This window comes from Ranitomeya imitator, chromosome 4 (genome assembly GCF_032444005.1).
Source record: "Ranitomeya imitator isolate aRanImi1 chromosome 4, aRanImi1.pri, whole genome shotgun sequence".
In the NCBI taxonomy this organism is placed as follows: Eukaryota; Metazoa; Chordata; class Amphibia; order Anura; family Dendrobatidae; genus Ranitomeya; species Ranitomeya imitator.
The window spans coordinates 56202638-56223275 of NC_091285.1; the positions used below are offsets into that span (position 1 = coordinate 56202638).

The following is a 20638-nucleotide window of genomic DNA, read 5'->3' on the forward strand; positions in this document are numbered from 1 at the left end:
TTTATTTTTTTTTATTTACCATGTTCACTATATCGTAAAACTGACCTGGCAATGTGATTTTCCAAGTCAGTACCGCAAACATACAGTGGAGAAAATAAGAATTTGATACACTGACGATTTTGCAAATTTTCCCACCTACAAAGAATGGAGAGGTGTATAATTTTTATCATAAGTACCCCTAAACTGTGAGAGACAGAATGTAAAAATAAAAAAAGCCCAGAAAATCACAATGTATGATTTTTAAGTACTTGCTGTACTATGTACTGCTGTGTATAGCAGAAATTATGACCTGGTATGAAAGCCGGCCATGAGTTGGCATTCACAGGCTAATTAACTATGTCAATCACAAGGTTATTCTGCAGCCCCCGGCTGTCATGACAACTAGTGTTGAGCATTCCGATACCGCAAGTATCGGGTATCGGCCGATACTTGCGGTATCGGAATTCCGATACCGAGATCCGATATTTTTGTGATATCGGGTATCGGTATCGGAAGTGTAAAATAAAGAATTAAAATAAAAAATATTGTTATATTCACCTCTCCGGCGGCCCCTGGACATCAGCGGGAGGATCCGGCGTCCGGCACGGCTTCTTTCTTCAAAATGCGCGCCTTCAGGACCTGTGGTATGACGTCCCGGCTTCTGATTGGTCGCGTGCCACCCATGTGACCGCCACGCGACCAATCAGAAGCCGCGACGTCATTCCTCAGCTAAAGTCCTAGAATAAGCGCCTTTTAGGACCTGAGGAATGACGTCGCGGCTTCTGATTGGTCGCGTGGCGGTCACATGGGCGGCACGCGACCAATCAGAAGCCGGGACGTCATTCCACAGGTCCTGAAGGCGCGCATTTTGAAGAAAGAAGCCGTGCCGGACGCCGGATCCTCCCGCTGATGTCCAGGGGCCGCCGGAGAGGTGAATATAACAATATTTTTTATTTTAATTCTTTATTTTACACTTTAATATGGATCCCAGGGCCTGAAGGAGAGTTTCCTCTCCTTCAGACCCTGGGATCCATGAGGATACATTCCGATACTTGATGTCCCATTGACTTGTATTGGTATCGGATATCGGTATCGGCGATATCCGATATTTTTCGGGTATCGGCCGATACTATCCGATACCGATACTTTCAAGTATCGGACGGTATCGCTCAACACTAATGACAACCCATCGACATCCCCAATCAAGTGACTGGGGCACCAATGAGCAGGATTTGTGCTGAGATTCTGGCTGTCGCGTGGTAAATCCCACTGTCAGAGATTGGCAGTGGCATTTAACTGGATAACAGCTCTGGGTGTAAAAGGCACTTGACCGCTGATTAAATCAGCTGTCATGTGTGGGGAAACACGTGGGCTCATTGCTGGAGGTCACATCAAAGTCAGGGACAGGACAAACTGCGTGAATATATGTCATATGGCGTGAAGGAGATAAGTGCCACCACACATTGTTGATATTGCTTATCTTCTTTAATATACCTTCACCAAAGAAAATCACAGCAATTCTAAATGGTGGTTTTAAAGAAATTTGACTTTACATATTTTTTAAAAGCTAATCGGCAGAACCTCTTGAAGATTTTAATTGCCAAATCCTGAGTCATCTCATCAAAAAATGATCTATATTGAAATGTTTTTCTTTCATTTCAAGGTTCTGAAGTATCTTTCATTTTGTGATGACACAGCATTTAATCTTAATTTTCCAGACATCAATTCAGCAGGCCCAGAGGCATAGGCTATTGTCTGAATGTTGACACTTGAGTTGATGTTTGTTATAATTTATTGTCTGCTATCTTTGAAGGACAGTGACAAAGGGTAATTGAACAACAGATGTTTGTTAAAATGTTGATTACACATTCAGCAAGTCCAGATGATTTACCTAAAAACAGAGGACAAACTATGCGAGTTTATCTGTTCACACGCTCCACTTGACCTATGAATGATAGCTTGAAGGACAGCTGTGAACTATATAAAGGGATATGCCTCTGTATCAGAATTACTTGACATATCAACAGCCAGGACACAATGACTCCATAAAGAAACACTCAACCAGGGCAACAAGAGAGAGACTTTTATATGGCCAGTACAACATTGCTCCTTCAAGAGGGATACAGATTTTACTTTCTACACTATGCCAGCTTAAAGGACCAAGGCCCTGGCTCGAAGAATATAGATCTGCTCCACTGACCGTCATTGAACCTCTCAAAAATGTTTGGAGAATCCAGGTTGGGACAATCAGGTCACCTGGCCATGTGCTTCAATGGACTGTCAGCTTCCTAAGCTTTTCGTTACCTCCCATCTGTGGGTGCCCACAAAAATCAGGGTGTCACTGATGGTGGTAGTCAGTCCTGAAACCTTGAAGTCACAGCTGTTATGTGTCAAGTTCCCACCGCTGCACAGGGGGAATCTTGAACCATGTCTGCTGTGGTCTCCCATTCTCCTCCAACCGCAGTGGAACCTGCTCAGTGGAGACTTTGGTCCCAGCGTCTGGCTCAGGCTGATACTGTGCGAATGGTTACTGCTGGCTTTCCAGGCTCTGCCTTTGTAGCCAGCACTGGCCAGCGGAGAGCAGGTTTTTCTGGGACTAAGTCCTGCTTTTCACGCACTGAGCACACCAATGAGAGGACCTCTCATTGGAGGTCGGGGGTCACATGCTCAGTTCCTGTAGCAGCTTCCATTGGTCCACCAGGAAGGTCCTGAAGAGCTGCAGCTATAAAAGGTTTTCGTGGCCACATGGCCATGCGCTAGTATCAAATGAATTTGGCTTATGCCAGTGGATACTATACCACTCTATTCATATGTGGTGTGAGGCTGTAGCCTTGGGACTGTACACTCAGGCAGGCAGCTAGCGTCAGTGGGGGCAATTAGCCTTGGCTTAGCATCTGGTTCCTTCATGTGTGCGGTTAGCACAGAAGAGTTCCAGAGCAAGCACAACCCTAGTTAGGGTAATAGTTTTGTGTGCAGCGTGACTCTATGAGGTAACAGAGATCGTTTCCAGTTCACATGGTGTGAAGCTTAACCCAAGTGTGAGCTCAGAGTTTATCCGCTGTCACTTAGCAGCAGATATCTCTGCACGGTGGACCTCGGGCTGCGAACGCACCTTGTATCTACCTATCTGTACTCAGTGGTTCTGCTAGCCCTAACAACAGCTGCTTTCATCCCGGCAAGTAAGAGGAGGGAGAGATTCTGTAATTTCTACCATCTTGTGTGTTTCCTGTGACTATTCTATATGTTTATATGTCTCTTTTTTGGTTTAATAAAGTATTGCGGCACTGTTTTACCCTTACTCTGTGTTGTCTGTGTAGTGTTATGCCCATGGGAAAGGAAAGCGGGCATTCAGTGTGATGAGCCCTGGTCCATGCAGTTTCGGGTCAGTGGACTAGAGCATCCACTGACCTCTGTGTCTCCTCACATTTCTTATCCATAGCCACACAAATTTTGTCTGAATAGGTACATGTCAGTGGTCCGCTTGTGGGATCAATAAGTGGATACAGAATTGAAATGTGAAGAAGCTAAAAGTGATTTTTGTTTCTTTGCATTTTGATAAAATAACAAATATAACTGTGAGAACAAAAAAAGCAAAGAAATCACTACAATTGATAATCAGAGAGACATTGCTGCCTAAAGATGGGTAACCCTCAGGAACTTGTGAGAATAATAACGTGAAAAATATTTCGGGAGTAGGGATGAGAAGATCGCTTGTAATTCAAATTTGTCAGCTTTGCAGAATTTTCATGCTCAAATCAACTCCACAATTCAACTCTCTGGCAGCCCAACAGCACACTGCTCACTTCAATCTGTCTATTCCTCTTCTTTCCAATGTTGCACACTAAATCTCGGTCTGTTTCAATATAAGAAATTACTTCTGGCCCGATCACTGCATGTTGTAAGGTTGAATCACAAATTATGATGTTACAACATTGTGACCTTCCAACATGCACTGACCCCCAATGCTTTGAAGTCCTGGCCTATTGTGAAGAGGAGGTGTGGCACGGACAAGACAGGACAGCGAGCAGTGAGCAGCAGGTGAATATAATTTTTAATAAACCCTTTTCTTACTTTCGACTCTGCAAAAACTCTTACTGTTTCACTTATTCATTCTCGTCTGGACTATTGTAACTCTCTACTAATCGGCCTCCCTCTTACCAAACTCTCCCCGCTCCAATCTGTCCTGAATGCTGCAGCCAGGATCATATTCCTCACCAACCGTTACACCGATGCCTCTACCTTGTGCCAGTCATTACACTGGCTACCCATCCACTCCAGAATCCAGTACAAAACTACTACCCTCATCCACAAAGCACTCCATGGCTCAGCACCACCCTACATCTCCTCTCTGGTCTCAGTCTACCACCCTACCCGTGCCCTCCGCTCCGCTGATGACCTCAGGTTAGCATCCTCAATAATCAGAACCTCCCATTCCCGTCTCCAAGACTTTACACGTGCTGCGCCGATTGTTTGGAATGCACTACCTAGGTTAATACGATTAATCCCCAATCCACACAGTTTTAAGCGTGCCCTAAAAACTCATTTGTTCAGATTGGCCTACCGCCTCAACACATTAACCTAATAATCCCTGTGTGGCCTATCATAAAAAAAAAAGTTCCTTGTATCATGTTCTCATACACTTTATGCAGTTATTAGCCCTTTGTGTCTGTACTGTTACATACTTAGGCAGTTAACTGGTTCATGCAGCTTTACATGAACACCCGAGGCTTACACTATGGCCGGTCCGAATAACTAAAGCAATTGTTACCATCCACCTCTCGTGTCTCCCCTTTTCCTCATAGTTTGTAAGCTTGCGAGCAGGGCCCTCATTCCTCTTGGTATCTATTTTGAACTGTGATTTCTGTTATGCTGCAATGTCTATTGTCTGTACAAGTCCCCTCTATAATTTGTAAAGCGCTGCGGAATATGTTGGCGCTATATAAATAAAATTATTATTATTAATAAACATTTATATGGGTTATAGCTATATATTAGTGATGAAAAGTACAGTTGGTGGAGAAAGGATGAACTTTGATGGACCTAGGTCTTTATCGAACCTACATAGCTGTATAACTATAATAATCCTTATTAAAATAGTGCCTCATCAGATTTTCTCCACTCAAAGCTGTCAGAGTTATTGTATGAATGTATCGTGCTTTTCTGTTTATATAAGACAAATCCAATCCTGAATAATTCTATTTCAATAGCTTGCAAAAATTTCACGAAATTCATAAAGCCAAAAGTTTCTGGAGGGTCTCAGAATTTCACATATTGATCAGTTAGCATTCAAAAACTATTATACTAAAGCAAATCTACAGTAAGATGCATTTGTATAAAATGTTTTAATGTTATCTTTATTTATTGGCAGACATTATTAGGATAATCAACACCACTTACCATAAAATCTCAGAGTACCCCTTTTACACATAGCATTAATTCAGAGCTCAACTTTCTAGTTTATAGCGCAGTTCAATAAATTAAACTAAAATTGAACAAAGACAATGGCAAGCACAGCAGCAAGACACAAGATAGTTATACTGCATCAGAAAGGCCTCTTCCAGGCAAAAATTTCAACGCAAACTTGGTTTTCAACATGTGTTGCTTAAACTCTTTAGAAGAAGCAGCAAGAAATTGGCAATGTTGAGTATCATAGACTCAATGTTCGGCCAAGGAAACGTAGTGCAGCAGATGAAAGACACATCAGTTTTACTTCCCTTCAAAATCAGAAAATGACGAGCCGTACCATCGCCTAAGAACAGGCAGCAACTAGTGAAACCCAGCTACACCCATCTACTTTTTAGAGAAGTCTTGCTGCCAGGGTTGAGCTTCATGAAAGAATTGAGGCCAAAAACTATAGTTTCGAGATGGACACAAGGCCAAGTGTCTCAACACTGCACAAAAACAAAGGGAATAGGATGTAGAAAAATGGCAGCAGTTTCTCTGGATTGATGCTTTCAAATTTGAAATATTTTGTTACAACAAATGTCAGTGTATATGTAAAGGGCACAATAATAAGTACACCTAGAATAATTCATGCTGTTTTGAAGGCAAAATTTGATCACACTAAATATTGATTTTATTTATTTTTTCCTTTGTTCAGTCACTTCAAATTTAGCTAAATGATAAAAAACTATTACCACTATTATTTTTTAAAGTATTCTTAATTTTCAGCATTTTTGTCATCTGCATAAAACGTGCAACTAGTGTAGAGCTCCAAAGCGAGCTACACTATTAGGCTATGTGCACACGTCAGGATTTTCTTGCAGAAATTTCCTGACAAAATCAGGACATTTCTGCCAGAAATCCGCATGCGTTTTTTGCGTGGATTTTATGCGTTTTTTGTGCGGATTTTTTGCGGATTTTTAGCGTTTTCTTCCGGACACTCCAATTTAATGGGAAATCCGCAAAAAATCCGCAAAAATAATGAACATGCTACTTTTTTTGCGGAATGCGTTTTTTTTGCGGAAAAAAACGCAAACATGTGCACAAAACATGCAGAATGCATTCTAAATGATAGGATGCATATTTTTTGCATTTTTTTTAGCGATTTTATAGCATTTTTATTGGGAAAATCCGCAAAAAAAACGCGAAAAATCCTGACATGTGCACATAGCCTTAATGTTGTTCAGCTCAGAAGCAATTATGTTCGTCGTTGCTTCAGCTGTGTGATTTTAATCAAATATGTGTGGTGAAAGTATTTTTAATTTTCCATTTCACAAGCTAGATTTAAAAGAAATTCTTGAAATGTTGCAACTTTCACGCTAAGCATTGAGCCTCGTTATAAGCTGACACCTCTTGTTTTATAAAAAATCACTTTTCAACAATCAACATATTGCACAATTACAGTGAAAGTTAACCCCAATATAATGTTAAAACAAGATATATACACAATAAGTGACTATTACAATTCCTCATCCTCCTTGGCATAATATCCGTTTCACGGATCACAGCAATGTCTAGAATATTCTCTAATAGAAATCAATGAGTCTTTTCAGTTTACAGGTTCCAATGGCTTACAGTTAGGGCCAGAAATATTTGGACAAAAACATGTTCAGAAATACAATTATATATATAATATGGGCTGAAAGTGCACACTCCCAGCTGCAATATGATAGTTTCCACATCCAAATCGGAGAAAGGGTTTAGGAATCATAGCTCTGTAATGCATAGCGTCCTCTTTTTCAAGGGACCAAAAGTAATTGGACAATGGACTCTAAGGGCTGCAATTAACTTTGAAGGCATCTCCCTCGTTATCCTGTAATCAATGAAGTAGTTAAAAGGTCAGGGGTGGATTCCAGGTGTGTGGTTTTGCATTTGGAAGCTGTTGCTGTGAGCAGACAACATGCGGTCAAAGGAACTCTCAATTGAGGTGAAGCAGAACATCCTGAGGCTGAAAAAAATGAAAAAATCCATCAGAGAGAGAGCAGACATGCTTGGAGTAGCAAAATCAACAGTTGGGTACATTCTGAGAAAAAAGGAATTGACTGGTGAGCTTGGGAACTCAAAAAGGCCTGGGCGTCCACGGATGACAACAGTGGTGGATGATCGCCGCATACTTAATTTGGTGAAGAAGAACCCGTTCACAACATCAACTGAAGTCCAGAACACTCTCAGTGAAGTAGGTGTATCTGTCTCTAAGTCAACAGTAAAGAGAAGACTCCATGACAGTAAATACAAAGGGTTCACTTCTAGATGCAAACCATTCATCAATACCAAAAATAGACAGGCCAGAGTTAAATTTGCAGAAAAACACCTCAAGAAGCCAGCTCAGTTCTGGAAAAGTATTCTATGGACAGATGAGACAAAGATCAACCTGTACCAGAATGATGGGAAGAAAAAAGTTTGGAGAAGAAAGGGAACGGCACATGATCCAAGGCACACCACATCCTCTGTAAAACATGGTGGAGGCAACGTGATGGCATGGGCATGCATGGCTTTCAATGGCACTGGGTCACTTGTGTTTATTGATGACATAAGAGCAGACAAGAGTAGGCGGATGAATTCTGAAGTGTACCGGGATATACTTTCAGCCCAGATTCAGCCAAATGCTGCAAAGTTGAATGGACGGCGCTTCATAGTACAGATGGACAATGACCCCAAGCATACATCCAAAGCTACCCAGGAGTTCATGAGTGCCAAAAAGTGGAACATTCTGCAATGGCCAAGTCAATCTCCAGATCTAAACCCAATTGAGCATGCATTTCACTTGCTCAAATCCAGACTTAAGACGGAAAGACCCACAAACAAGCAAGACCTGAAGGCTGCGGCTGTAAAGGCCTGGCAAAGCATTAAGAAGGAGGAAACCCAGCGTTTGGTGTTGTCCATGGGTTCCAGACTTAAGGCAGTGATTGCCTCCAAAGGATTTGCAACAAAATATTGAAAATAAAAATATTTTGTTTGGGTTATGTTTATTTGTCCAATTACTTTTGACCTCCTAAAATGTGGAGTGTTTGTAAAGAAATGTGTACAATTCCTACATTTTCTATCAGATATTTTTGTTCAACCCTTCAAATTAAACATTACAATCTGCACTTGAATTCTGTTGTAGAGGTTTCATTTCAAATCCAATGTGGTGGCATGCAGAGCCCAACTCGCGAAAATTGTGTCACTGTCCAAATATTTCTGGCCCTAACTGTATGTGCATGATGTACAGTATATTTCTAATTCCAAGTAACAGCAGCTGAAGCAAGCTGAATATAAGATGAAAGTTAAAAAAGTCTACTAAAATAAAAAAGATTAGAAAAATATTTATTGATGTCTAATTTTAATTAGTGCAATTTGATTGAAAATTAAAGTACAAAAATAGTATAAATCAAATACAAAATATTGTATTGTCATATTCGTGCTATTACATGGGTATCTGTAAAAAATAAAATATATTGAATAATATCTATTAAAAAACATTTAATTTATAGTCTGGCACAAACAGAAAAATAAACACTCACCTCATGCAGGAAATTATTTGCCAAAGATTCTTTTAAACTTTCATTTTCCAGTCCAGAGTCATCAGTATCAATAAGATTTTCCACCTTGTTGGACTGATTAGGCTTTAGAAAAGCAAAGTCATTTTCAGTAGAATCCAAAGCTACGCAGACGTTGTATGGAAGTGTTAAAGTTCCGTTTGTATACTGAGAGAACATTCTTGCATCAACTGGGTGATACAGGTTTGACGTCAGAGGATCAAAAGTTGGGAGATATTTTGCCTCCTTACATTTTGAAATGATGACAAGAATTACAGTTATAACAAATAATAAGGAAATAAGAGCAACTCCAATTACTAAATACAGCTGTAAATTAGATTGAGCATCTTCTTCAGGTAGTTTATTGCTGAATTTAGGCAGTACTTGTTGAAAATTATCTGCAATGATGAGGCTAAAGGTGGTTGTAGCAGATAGAGAAGGATCTCCATTATCCTTCACCATCACCACAACCTTGTGCTTTAACACATCCTTTTCAATAAAGGAACGTGAAGTTCTAATTTCCCCAGTAAGTTGATTTATAGTAAAACAGTGATGTTCTGAGACTTGAATGAAATGATAAGAGAGCCAAGCGTTATGTCCAGAGTCTTCATCCACAGCCACCACTTTTGTTATTAGAGCTCCTTGTTCGATTATGAAAGGAACAATCTCAAACGTTGCTTGACCACTGCTTTCTAGTGATGGATATAAAATTTTTGGTGCATTATCATTTTGGTCAACTATATGGATAACCAAGGTGGTATTGCTACTTAGTGATGGGGATCCATTATCTTGAGCTCTTATTAGTATTACAAACTCCTTATGTTGTTCATAATCAAATGATCTCTGAGCAAACAAGACTCCAGTCTCAACATTGATGGAAACATAAGAGGACACTAGTGGATTTTCCATATCAGTGAATACTACTGAGTAAAATATTTGAGCATTGTCTCCTACATCAGGATCTACAGCTTGTATATTATATATCGAGGCCCCCGGTAGATTGTTCTCTGGTATATAAGTTATATAAGATGATTTTATGAATCTTGGTGGATTATCATTGATATCTGAAATATCTAGGGTGATGGTTTTTCTTCTGATAAGTGGAGGTGATCCTCTGTCGGTAGCTAAAATTGTAATATTATAGCCTTGTACCTTCTCTCTATCCAGAGTGGTGCTTGTAGTAATCCTGTAGTAAGTATCAGATAACACCATTAAATTAAATGGTACGAATTCTATAATTTGACAGTCTACTTCTCCATTTACTCCAGAATCTTGGTCATGAACCTCAATCAAAGCAATGACAGTGCCTGGTTGAGAGTCCTCAGGAATAGGAGAAGACAACGATGTGATTGAGATTTCAGGAGCGTTGTCATTATCATCTATTACTTCTACCAAAACCTTAGAATGTGCAATAAGGCCTCCTCCGTCCATTGCTTGCACAGAAAGCTCATATTTTGCCATATGCTCAAAATCCAATACCTTGTTTATATCTATGGTGCCATTAGTAGGATGAATGCGGAATACACCTGAGTGGTGGACATTGGCTGATGTCTTGGTGAATGAGTATGTGATTTGTGAATGAATGCCTTCATCTTTATCTGTTGCATTTACTCTAATTATTGTAGTGTTAATTGGAAGATTTTCTTTTACACTGACTTTATAAATTTCTTGAGTAAACACAGGGAAATTGTCATTTGAATCTTTAACAATGATCCTTATTTGGGCAGTTCCGGTCTTCATTGGATTTCCGCCATCTAAGGCTGTTAAAATCAATTCATGAGTCTTTTGTGTCTCTCTATCTACAGCCTGTTGTAGGACAAGCTCTGGAGATTTGCTTCCATCACTGCCGATCTTCTCTCTCAATGTGAAATACTCATTCTCACTGAGCTTGTAGGACTGTATGGAGTTAATACCAATATCTGGATCTTCTGCATTTTTCAATACATATTTTGTTCCTATTGAGGCAGATTCTAGAATTTGTATAGTCATGATGTCATGATAAAAACTCGGTGAATTATCATTTATATCCTGGATTTCTATTTTAACCCTAAATACAGTTATTAGGTTTTCCACCATAGCATCAAAGGTTAGAAAGCAGGAAGCTTCTGTCCCACACAATATCTCTCTGTCTATCCTGCCATTAATATACAGATTTCCATTGTCAATGTTTATGTAGAAATATTTCTCTGCTGATCTGGATACAATCCTCAGTTTTCTAGATGAGAGCTGATTAATATCTAATCCAAGGTCATCTGCAATATTTGCTATAACAGAGTCTTTCCTCATTTCTTCTGCAATAGAATAATGAATCTGACCTGAGACTGAATGACACATCCAAGAATATATAGATAGAAAAACACATACTGTTACTTGCCATTTGTAGAAATCCAGAACCGGAATCTTCATGTTTATAAATCTGTGCAGTGGAATTTTTTAGACAAAGATCTTTTTGGTTGTCAATGTTGCAGCCCAGTGATATAGAAATCTTTTCTGATAATTATAAAAATAATAAAGAAATAATTCTACTGCAGGACAATCCAGAAAATGACTGTTTGTCTTCTTGCAGCTCTGCAGTATATGGCTGATGAAAATACTAACGGAGGTTTAGGGCTGAATCTTTTTACTTATTGGTCTAACAGCGGCGCTCTGTGGAAAAAGCTAGGCACTGCATTTCTAAGATTTTAATTTCTAAAATGAATAATACTGATCTCAAATGATTTGTACAAGTACATTTTTTTTACATATTTATTTTTTGTTTCTCTAAGTTTTTTTTTTCCAAATGCCTATTTAGGAAGCTTGTTTCTGGTATCACAATATACTAATTTAGGAGATTTATTGCATAGTTCATTAGCTTGAAACTGAAAATATTTGTTATTATATATTTTGAGAAATATCACGGCAAAGTATTTGATACTAAAACATGAAAAGTTCCTTAATACAACACATAATATAGATTTCCATTTGCACTTCAGTGTAGATTGAATGTTCAGAGTCTTGAACCCACATAATGAACATAGTAACATAGTTATTAAGGTTGAAGGAAGACTTTAAGTCCATCTAGTTCAACCCATAATGAAGACTTCTAAGTTGTCACATTAAATTCAGTCATTACTCACAATATATATGAAGCTAAATAAAACAGAGAGTGACCAAGTCTATGAGCACAGACTATATTTAATTTATAGCATGGGACTAGGCAATATGATTTACTACAAAGACCTGATACCAGGTGTATTAGTTTGCCACTAGGAAGGTCAATTGCATAGTTTTAGTAATGATACCTCATTTTCTCTCTTTTTCACTTTTCCAGATTTTGACTATTTCCATTTTAAAATTAAAGTCCAAATAAACTTTTTTTTAATTGTAGATAATACTCACTGTAAGCCTAATTATAGATTTGACATTACTTGGTATTGTATCACATTTAGTCCCGATGTATGTTAAATGTGGAAAATATGATACAGATGATAAATTTAAATAAAGGAAACTTATTGATTCATTTTTTTACATTGAGTTTAGGTTAGTATAAACACCCTTATATACAGATTTTTGCTGTATATGTTAGACTTGAACTTTTGATATATTTCACACACTTATTTAGCACCATTAATTGAACAGCACTTTGCAGATATTATCATCACGGTCCCCATGTGGGCTAACAATCAACATTCACGATCTGTAGAACTTTTGACTGTGAGGCTATGTACACACGTTCAGGTTTTTTTGCGTTTTTTCGTGCTAAAAACGCTATAAAAACTCATTAAAAACGCATACATTATGCATTCTATCATTTAGAATGCATTCTGCATGTTTTGTGCACATGGATGCGTTTTTTTCTGCTAAAAAAACGCATCGCGGTAAAAAAATGAGCATGTTCATTATTTTTGCGGATTTTCTGCGTTTTTCCCGCAATTCTATGCATTTGGGAAAAAACGCACAAAAAACACACCAAAAAAGCGTGAAAAACGCTGTAAAATCGCGGTAAAAACCCATGTGGATTTCTGGCAGAAATGTCAGGTTTTTGTCAGGAAAATTTCTGCCAGAAATCCTGACGTGTGCACATACCCTGAAAGGAAACTAAAGCTCTTCATGGAAACCAATGCAAACACAACTCCTTGTAGATGTTGTCCTTGGTGGGATTTGAACCCATGACCCTAGTGCAACAAGGCTACGGTTCTCAACAAATAGCCACCGTGCGGCCGTTACGCTCACATTGGGCAGCAATAACATCTTAAAAACAAATTGACCTTGTTATCAACTATGCCAATAGAAAAAAGTGGTGTAGGAAAAAGCAGGTATGACCATTTATAAAATGCAAAAATATTTATTTGTTATCCATTAAGAAGTTTCTCAAAGTGCATCAATACATCTCTTAAGATGACCTCATGGACATGACTCTGTAGCTAGCAACGAGGTCACCAGCCCACCAATCGGTGAATCTGAGAGTATCGCCGCATGTGCAGCATGTGCTGGGTTCTGCACCATGTAATTAAGGGCATTTTAGTTGACACACACATATAATCATTCCCTGTCCTAAAAGTAGACAGAAATCCAGGGCAATGACGTCCATTGTCCTGATTTCAATGATCAGGAGGGATATATGATATATATATGTCCCACCAGAAAAAGACAATAATGATAATAAACGTAAGCAAGATTGTGGTAAAACAAAATAGTATTTGCTCCAAGCCATTTATAAGAAGAAAGACATAAGCACTGGCTGGCTGGCCCCAGAGAGTATACATCATAGTGCTGCTTTATGGTAGACAATAAAAAGCTCCAAATAAGGCATAATGATACATCAATTAGAGGAAAGACATATATATTATATTCCTATATTCCATAGTGGTTTGCTGCATGATGGCAGCACTATGCGCCAATACAGGTTCTTCAGGAGAATATTAGAGAGCATTATTATTATTATTATTATTATTATTATTATTATGTATATAGCACCATTGATTCCATGGTGCTGTACATGAGAAGGGGTTACATACAAGTTACAGATATCACTTCAATAAACAAACTAACAATGACAGACTGATACAGAGGGATGAGGACTCTGCCTTTGCGGGCTTACATAGTACAGGATTATGGGGAAGGAGACAGTGGGTTGAGGGTTGCAGGAGCTCTGGTGTTGGTGAGGCGGTAGCTTCGGTAGTGATGAGGCAACAGGGTCAGGGCAGACTGTAGGCTTTCCTGAAGAGATGAGTTTTCAAGTTCCATCTGAAGGAAATGAATGTGGTTGATAGTTGGACGTGTTTGGGCAAAGAATTCCAGAGGGTGGGGGATATTCGGGAGAAGTCTTGTAGGCGGTTGGATGAGGAGCAAACAAGTGTGGAGGAGAGGAGGTCTTGGGAGGACCGGAGATCACGCGAGGGAAGATATCGGGAGATTAGTTCAGAGATATATGGATGGATTTGTAGGTCAGTATTAGTAATTTGAACTGGATACGCTGAGGGAATGGGAGCCAGTGAAGAGATTTGCAGAGGGGGAGCATCATAAAAAGTCACACAAGACATGGCTGTGATAAGAAACTTTACGCAGTCAGATCAATAAAAAATAGGACTATCTTCGCCTTGATAGATTGTAAAGCGATTGTCAAAAAATTGAGCCGGGTAAGCATCTGGTCATGTTTAGTCAAGTCAAAATAGGTAAGTATGTAATAATATTCAAATGGATTTCCCAAAAAATACAGCATTATATTTGAATGATATAAAGAGCAACCAGACATCCTGTGTGTTATAATGACACAATGTGGCCTACAGTTCATATAAAGATTCTTCTTCATTCATAGAAATGAGGGGTCAGGGCGATTCATGAGCCTAGGGCAATCCATAATACTGTCCAAAGGGACCAACCAGAGATAAAAGCCAGGAAGGAGACAGTCATCGAGATTAACGCTAACTTATATATGTGTTCTTCAGTAACAAAGAGACACTGAAATATAAATAGATACATGGTAGCTAGATCCTATAATTATCCTGATGACCTCACAAGATATTATTTAATAAATACTGTATGCCCCATGAGATCTCCAATGGGATGGCATGCCTGGGAAGCCTGGGCATAATAGTTATTCATTGAGCCCAAGAGTTGATAGGGATCCAAGATTAAAAATCCATCTGGAGTGCCATTAGCCTAGGAATCCTGTGTACAGTAGCTCCTTATTGAGCCTGGAAAGTGAAAAGGATTCAAGATTAAAAATTCATTTGCATTCCATCTGTGAGGGACTATTGCGGCATTCGCCTCCTCTAATACTAATGTCAAACTTTTGCAACCCAATAATGCTGATATTATTGGGCTTACCTTGATGGGGCTGAAGGAAGTGTGTGGTGATGAGATCAAAGCTTTTCCCTTGAGCAAGTTCATGCGTGCCAGATTAATGATGGAGCTGTGATTCTGAATAAGTTCCTGTGTAGTCTGGCCAACATAAACTTTGTTACATGAACATTTAATGACATAAATCAGATTTTTAGTTTTATAAGTAAGATATGCTTTTAGAAGAAAACTTTGGGAGTCAGTGAGGTTGATAAAAAAGTTCCAAGTGGGGGGCATGTATGGACAGATGTTACAAACTCCACAAGGGAAAGAGGCCTTGAGAAAGATGGCCTGATTTAGTTTATGGGTTGATCTAAGTAAATTACTTTTGGTCAAGTGGTCATTCAAATTAGGAGCCGTCTTGGCTGTCAATAGAGGATGATTTCCCACTGTTGATCTGGGGTATACATCAATTTAGAGCATATTCCAATGATTTTGTAGAATCTCACTCACCTTGCCCCACTGATTGTTGTAATCCCTGATGAAGCAAACTTGTACTTCATCATTTTGTTTTATTGCTAGTAATAATGACTTTTGTGAATTGGATTTGGCTCCCTGAAAGGAAGCCAAATTTGCTTTCTTTTGGTATCCACGTTACTTTCAAAAGTACATCAGTTTCCATGCTTGATTCAGGAAGTCTTCATCTCGTGTACAATTCCGTCTCATTCTCAATAACTGGCCCACTAGTACGCCCTTCTTAGTATTCAAAGGATGGAAACTTGAATATTGAAGTAAACTGTTCATCGCCGTCGGCTTTTAATATAGCTTAATGCATAGTGTGTCTTGATGCCTGTCACAATTAACACGACTGTATGCAGAATTCATAAATTCACCGTAATAATAATTAGTATTATAAAGGCAATTTTGATAATACAAATCAGATAAATCATTTGTGATATAATTTAGGTTATTTTATCATTTATAAGTTTCATTATCTTTTGACTTCTAAGTAATATATAAACTAGATGTGACCTCCTCATCAATATGTTCAAAGAAAAATTTTATAGAAGACTCCACCAAATTTCTAGTGGAAGACATCGATCCAAAACCAAAAGTGAAGTGTTTTACCTAAGGTGTTCTGTGCTGTTGAAGTAAATCAATTCATCAACAATGATAATAAAAATATTTTTTTATTCCCATTGCATTTCAACACCATACTGGCATCTTTATCCCGTGAAAAGAACAAAATTAACATTTGTTTTTTGCACTTGATAAAGGCGATGCTACGGCATTGAAACACGTTGTGAATAAAAAAAATGTTTTTGTATCATCATTGTTGAAGAATAAATTTACTCCAGTAGCGCAGCACACCTAACATATTTCATGCAACTGGATCCAATATTTTTCTGGGGCATTTATCCACCATGCATGGGTCAGCAGCAGCTTTCTGTCACAACTACACCAGGTGAGCATAACCAGAACTTGCCCACTATCACTCCATAGGATATCACCCTATTGAGAGGTCAATACCCAACATCTAGATTTAGTCAATCTTTCACCAAAGTGATTTCTCTAAAGAGGATCTTTCACCAGTTTGAGGATGGATTTGTGGCTGCACAGCTGAATGAAACATACATTTTATTTTTTTAATTTTCCATGTCCTTTGCAGAAATATTAACATATATAATTTAGGTTACGAAATATTTTATAGTTACCAGAGATTTGTCTCTCGGAGCATGTACTTCTTCTCATGCATGAGATTTACCAATCATAAGCAGGGAAGAAATGTACAAGGCCTCCTGACTGATTTCATGCAGCTACTGTGTAAAGATATAGCTGAGCTATGTGTCATTACAAACCTTTCTAAATCTCATTTTATGTCAGTCAGTGTGTGTGGAGGGGGGGAGGGTGAGAGGTGGCACTGTAAGATGAGATATGTAAGTGTTTGTCATGATATATAACGTTGCAGCTACTGTGTAGAGATAGAGCAGAGATGAGTTATGTATCATTACCATAACTTAAATATCTCATCTCACAGTGCTGTCTGCTCTCATCCTCCCATCACACTGACTGCTGTGAGATGAAAACAGAATATGTTTGCACTGATCCAAAACTCATCTCGCCTGTATATCTACACAGAACCTGCAAATATCAGTAAGGGAAGGAGGGCATTTTCTTTTGTCTCCTACACGATGCTGTATGTTTATGATTAGTCAACCCCATATAGGGGAAGAAGTACAGTATACACCCTCAGAGACAAATCTGTAATAACAGCTGGTGGAACTTTTACACTTAGATATTTATTGGATATTCTAGTGAATTAAGATATTTTAACATTTCAGGCACATTGGTTTCACTATAACCATACTTTCTCTTTTATTAGCAGTATGTCATCAACTTAAATTAACTAAAAAAACTACAAGTCAATATTTCACCCCCTTAAAGATGGAAAACCTGATTTGTTTCTGTTTACAAATCCCTAGTAATAATCAGATTTGACCACCATTTGACAGTTCAGTTTCTGACCTAACAGTTCACCACCAATATCATAAAGAAACAATGGTTTAGAGGATGACAACCATATCTGATAGGTTTTCTTCCACATTTTTTATATTTATATGTCCAAATATAGATGATTTAGAGACACGTGGGGTCAGCGGATGCTCTAGTCCGCTGGCTTACAACTGCAATGACCAGGGCACAACCCACTAAATGCATGCTCTCTTTTTACCATGGGCATAATACTACTCAGACAACACAGGGAGAGGGTAAAACACAGTGGCAATACTTTATTGAACCACAAAACAGACAATAGCATATAGAGCAGTACAAGCAAAATACTCAAGATGGTGCAAAATTACAGAGTGTCAACCTTCCATTGACTCACCGGGATTAAAGCGGCTGTGACTTCCAGGGTTGACTACCCCCATCTGTGGCATGCACAGAGAGGAAGTGGTAACAAGCTTAGGAAACTGACAGTCTATTGTGGTACAATGGTAGGTGACTGGAGGGTCACAACCTGGCTTCTCCGATCATCTCCATGGAGCCAGTAGACTGGTGGGTCCCAATCCTGACTTCCCCAAACATATCCATGAGTTCAATGATGTGTAATAAAGCAGATCTGTATTCTTTCAGGCGGGCCATGGTCCACTAAGCTGGCATCCTGTAGAATGTCAAATCTGTGTGATGGCGAACTCAGTCGAGAGGTTCAAGAGAGGCCTGGATGTCTTCCTGGAGCAGAACAATATTGTATCATACAATTATTAGGTTCTGTAGAAGGACGTAGATCTGGGGATTTATTATGATGGCTGAACTGGATGGACAAATGTCTTTTTTCGGCCTTACTAACTATGTTACTATGTTACTATGTTACTATGTGTCACTTGTGTTTGAGCTATGATGCCCTGGCTGCTGTCTTGTAGAGTGTTCCTGGCTGCGGTTTTGTAGAGTGTCTGGATTTACAAATCTCCTGTTACAGAGTGATATCCACCTACTATAGTTCACAAATGTTGTCCTTTAAGCCATCATCAAGAGATCAAGAGGAAGGTGTGATGAGACTAACATTTGAGTATTTAATCAATTTGCATAGTTTTTCCTTATTTGATTTGCAAGTCAACAAGCCACAGGGTCTCATACAATGGTCAATGAACATATTATCAAAGATCTATTGTTCAATTACCCTATGTATTTATCCCTCAAATATAGCAGACAATGAGCTTGGAGCAAACAGCAACTCCAAAGCACATTCAGGCTAGTATGAACAATAGTCTATGTTTCTTGACCAACCACAGAACAAACACATAAATTCAAAAGTCAACATAAAGATAACAGTCTATGTATCCTGACAATAGATTTCTGGATAATTTCTGGATAATTATGAATAAATGCTGTGTCGTCACAGGTGATATCCACATTTTTTGTACAAATGGAGTAAAGATTTCAGAATAATTTCTTTGGTAGTATTCTAGAGTGACACTTCTATTAGGAATGTATGAAAGTAGGGTTTGGCACTATTAAAGTGAATTTCATAAAATGTAGTAAGATTTTATAACATTGATGTTATTTACGGAAACGTAACTGATCAGTTGATGATGCATCTTTCAAGCTTTTATCTCCAAGTCCCAAATCATCAGCATCAATGAGTTTTTCCACATTGATATTTTGTTGTGGCTTAACACAAGCCAAGTCATGTTCTGCTGAATCCAAAGCCATGGAAACATTACATGAGTAGGGAAAAGGTAAACTTCTATCACTATACATGGAGGGCATTCTGGAATCAACTGGAGGATATGTTTGTACTTACTGCCCCAAAATGTTTGTAAAGAATTAGATCTTTAACATATTGATATGATAACTATACTGGAGGTTAAAATAAATAACAAGGTGATCAGTGACAGTGCAATCACTAGATATAACTGTAAAATTGATTGGGTGTCTTCATTTTCAACTGGGTTACTGTGATTTGGTGCAGCTTGTTGAATATTATTTGACACAAAAAGATTTAGGGTAACAGTAGCTGAGAGAAAAGGGTCTCCATTGTCTTTTACCATCACAACAACTTTATGCTTTATTGTATCCTTTTCTTGAAATGCCCTGGAAGTTCTAATTTCTCTGGTGTGTTCACTGATAATAAAATATGAGTCTGACATATGTAATAAATAGTAAGACAGCCAAGAATTATGTCCAGAGTCTGCATCTACTGCAACCACTTTATTAAAGACTTTGGTTCTGATGTGAAAGGGACTAATTCATATCCATCCAACCCTCCATTTTCTGCTGATGGGAATACATTTTTTTGACTGTTATCATTCTGATCAATTATGTGGATAATCAATGTTGCATTACTATCCAAAGAAGGGGATCCATTATCTTTTGCATTTATTTCTATTTGAAACCCTTTGTTCTGTTCATAATCAAATGATCGTTGGGCATAAAGAACTCCCGTTTCTATGTTGATGGAAAAATAAGATGACAATGACAGATTTTCTGTATTTTTGGTTGATATTGTATAGATAATTTTAGCATTGCCTCCTGTATCAGAATCTATAGCTTTTACGCTGTATAAAGATGCTCCAGGTAAATTGTTCTCAGGAATGTATGCGATGTATGAAGACTTAATAAACACTGACAGGTTATCATTTACATCTGCAATTTCCAATCTTATTAAATAAAGGGGGCTTCCTCTGTCAGTGGCCACGATTGTGATATTATAATAGGCCTTCTGCTCTCTGTCTAGATACATGTTTGTGGTTAATTTGTAATAATTATCAGATGACAGTTTCAAATCGAAAGGTGCAGTTTCAACAATTTCACAGTCAATCTCTCCATTGTCTCCAGTATCTTCGTCATTTTCTTGAATGAGAGCCACCATTGTCCCTGGTTTGGAGTCTTCAGGGATCAGCGATAATAATGAATTAATTACTATCTCTGATATATTG

At 38.4% G+C, this 20638-nt stretch overlaps 1 protein-coding gene across 6 annotated transcripts in view; it reads right to left on the reverse strand.

The window, feature by feature from the left end:
- LOC138675459 (protocadherin gamma-B2-like) overlaps positions 1-20638 on the reverse strand; it is a 502075-nt gene that overhangs the window by 393011 nt on the left and 88426 nt on the right. The window contains exon 1 of one of the 6 annotated variants that reach the window (XM_069763732.1): positions 8925-11518. The exons of the other annotated variants lie outside the window; for them this stretch is intronic. Coding sequence (XP_069619833.1) covers positions 8925-11345 — 2421 coding nt within the window. The 5' untranslated portion in view covers positions 11346-11518. Of the gene's footprint in view, positions 1-8924; positions 11519-20638 lie in introns of those variants that run through there. 6 annotated transcript variants of the gene reach the window in all.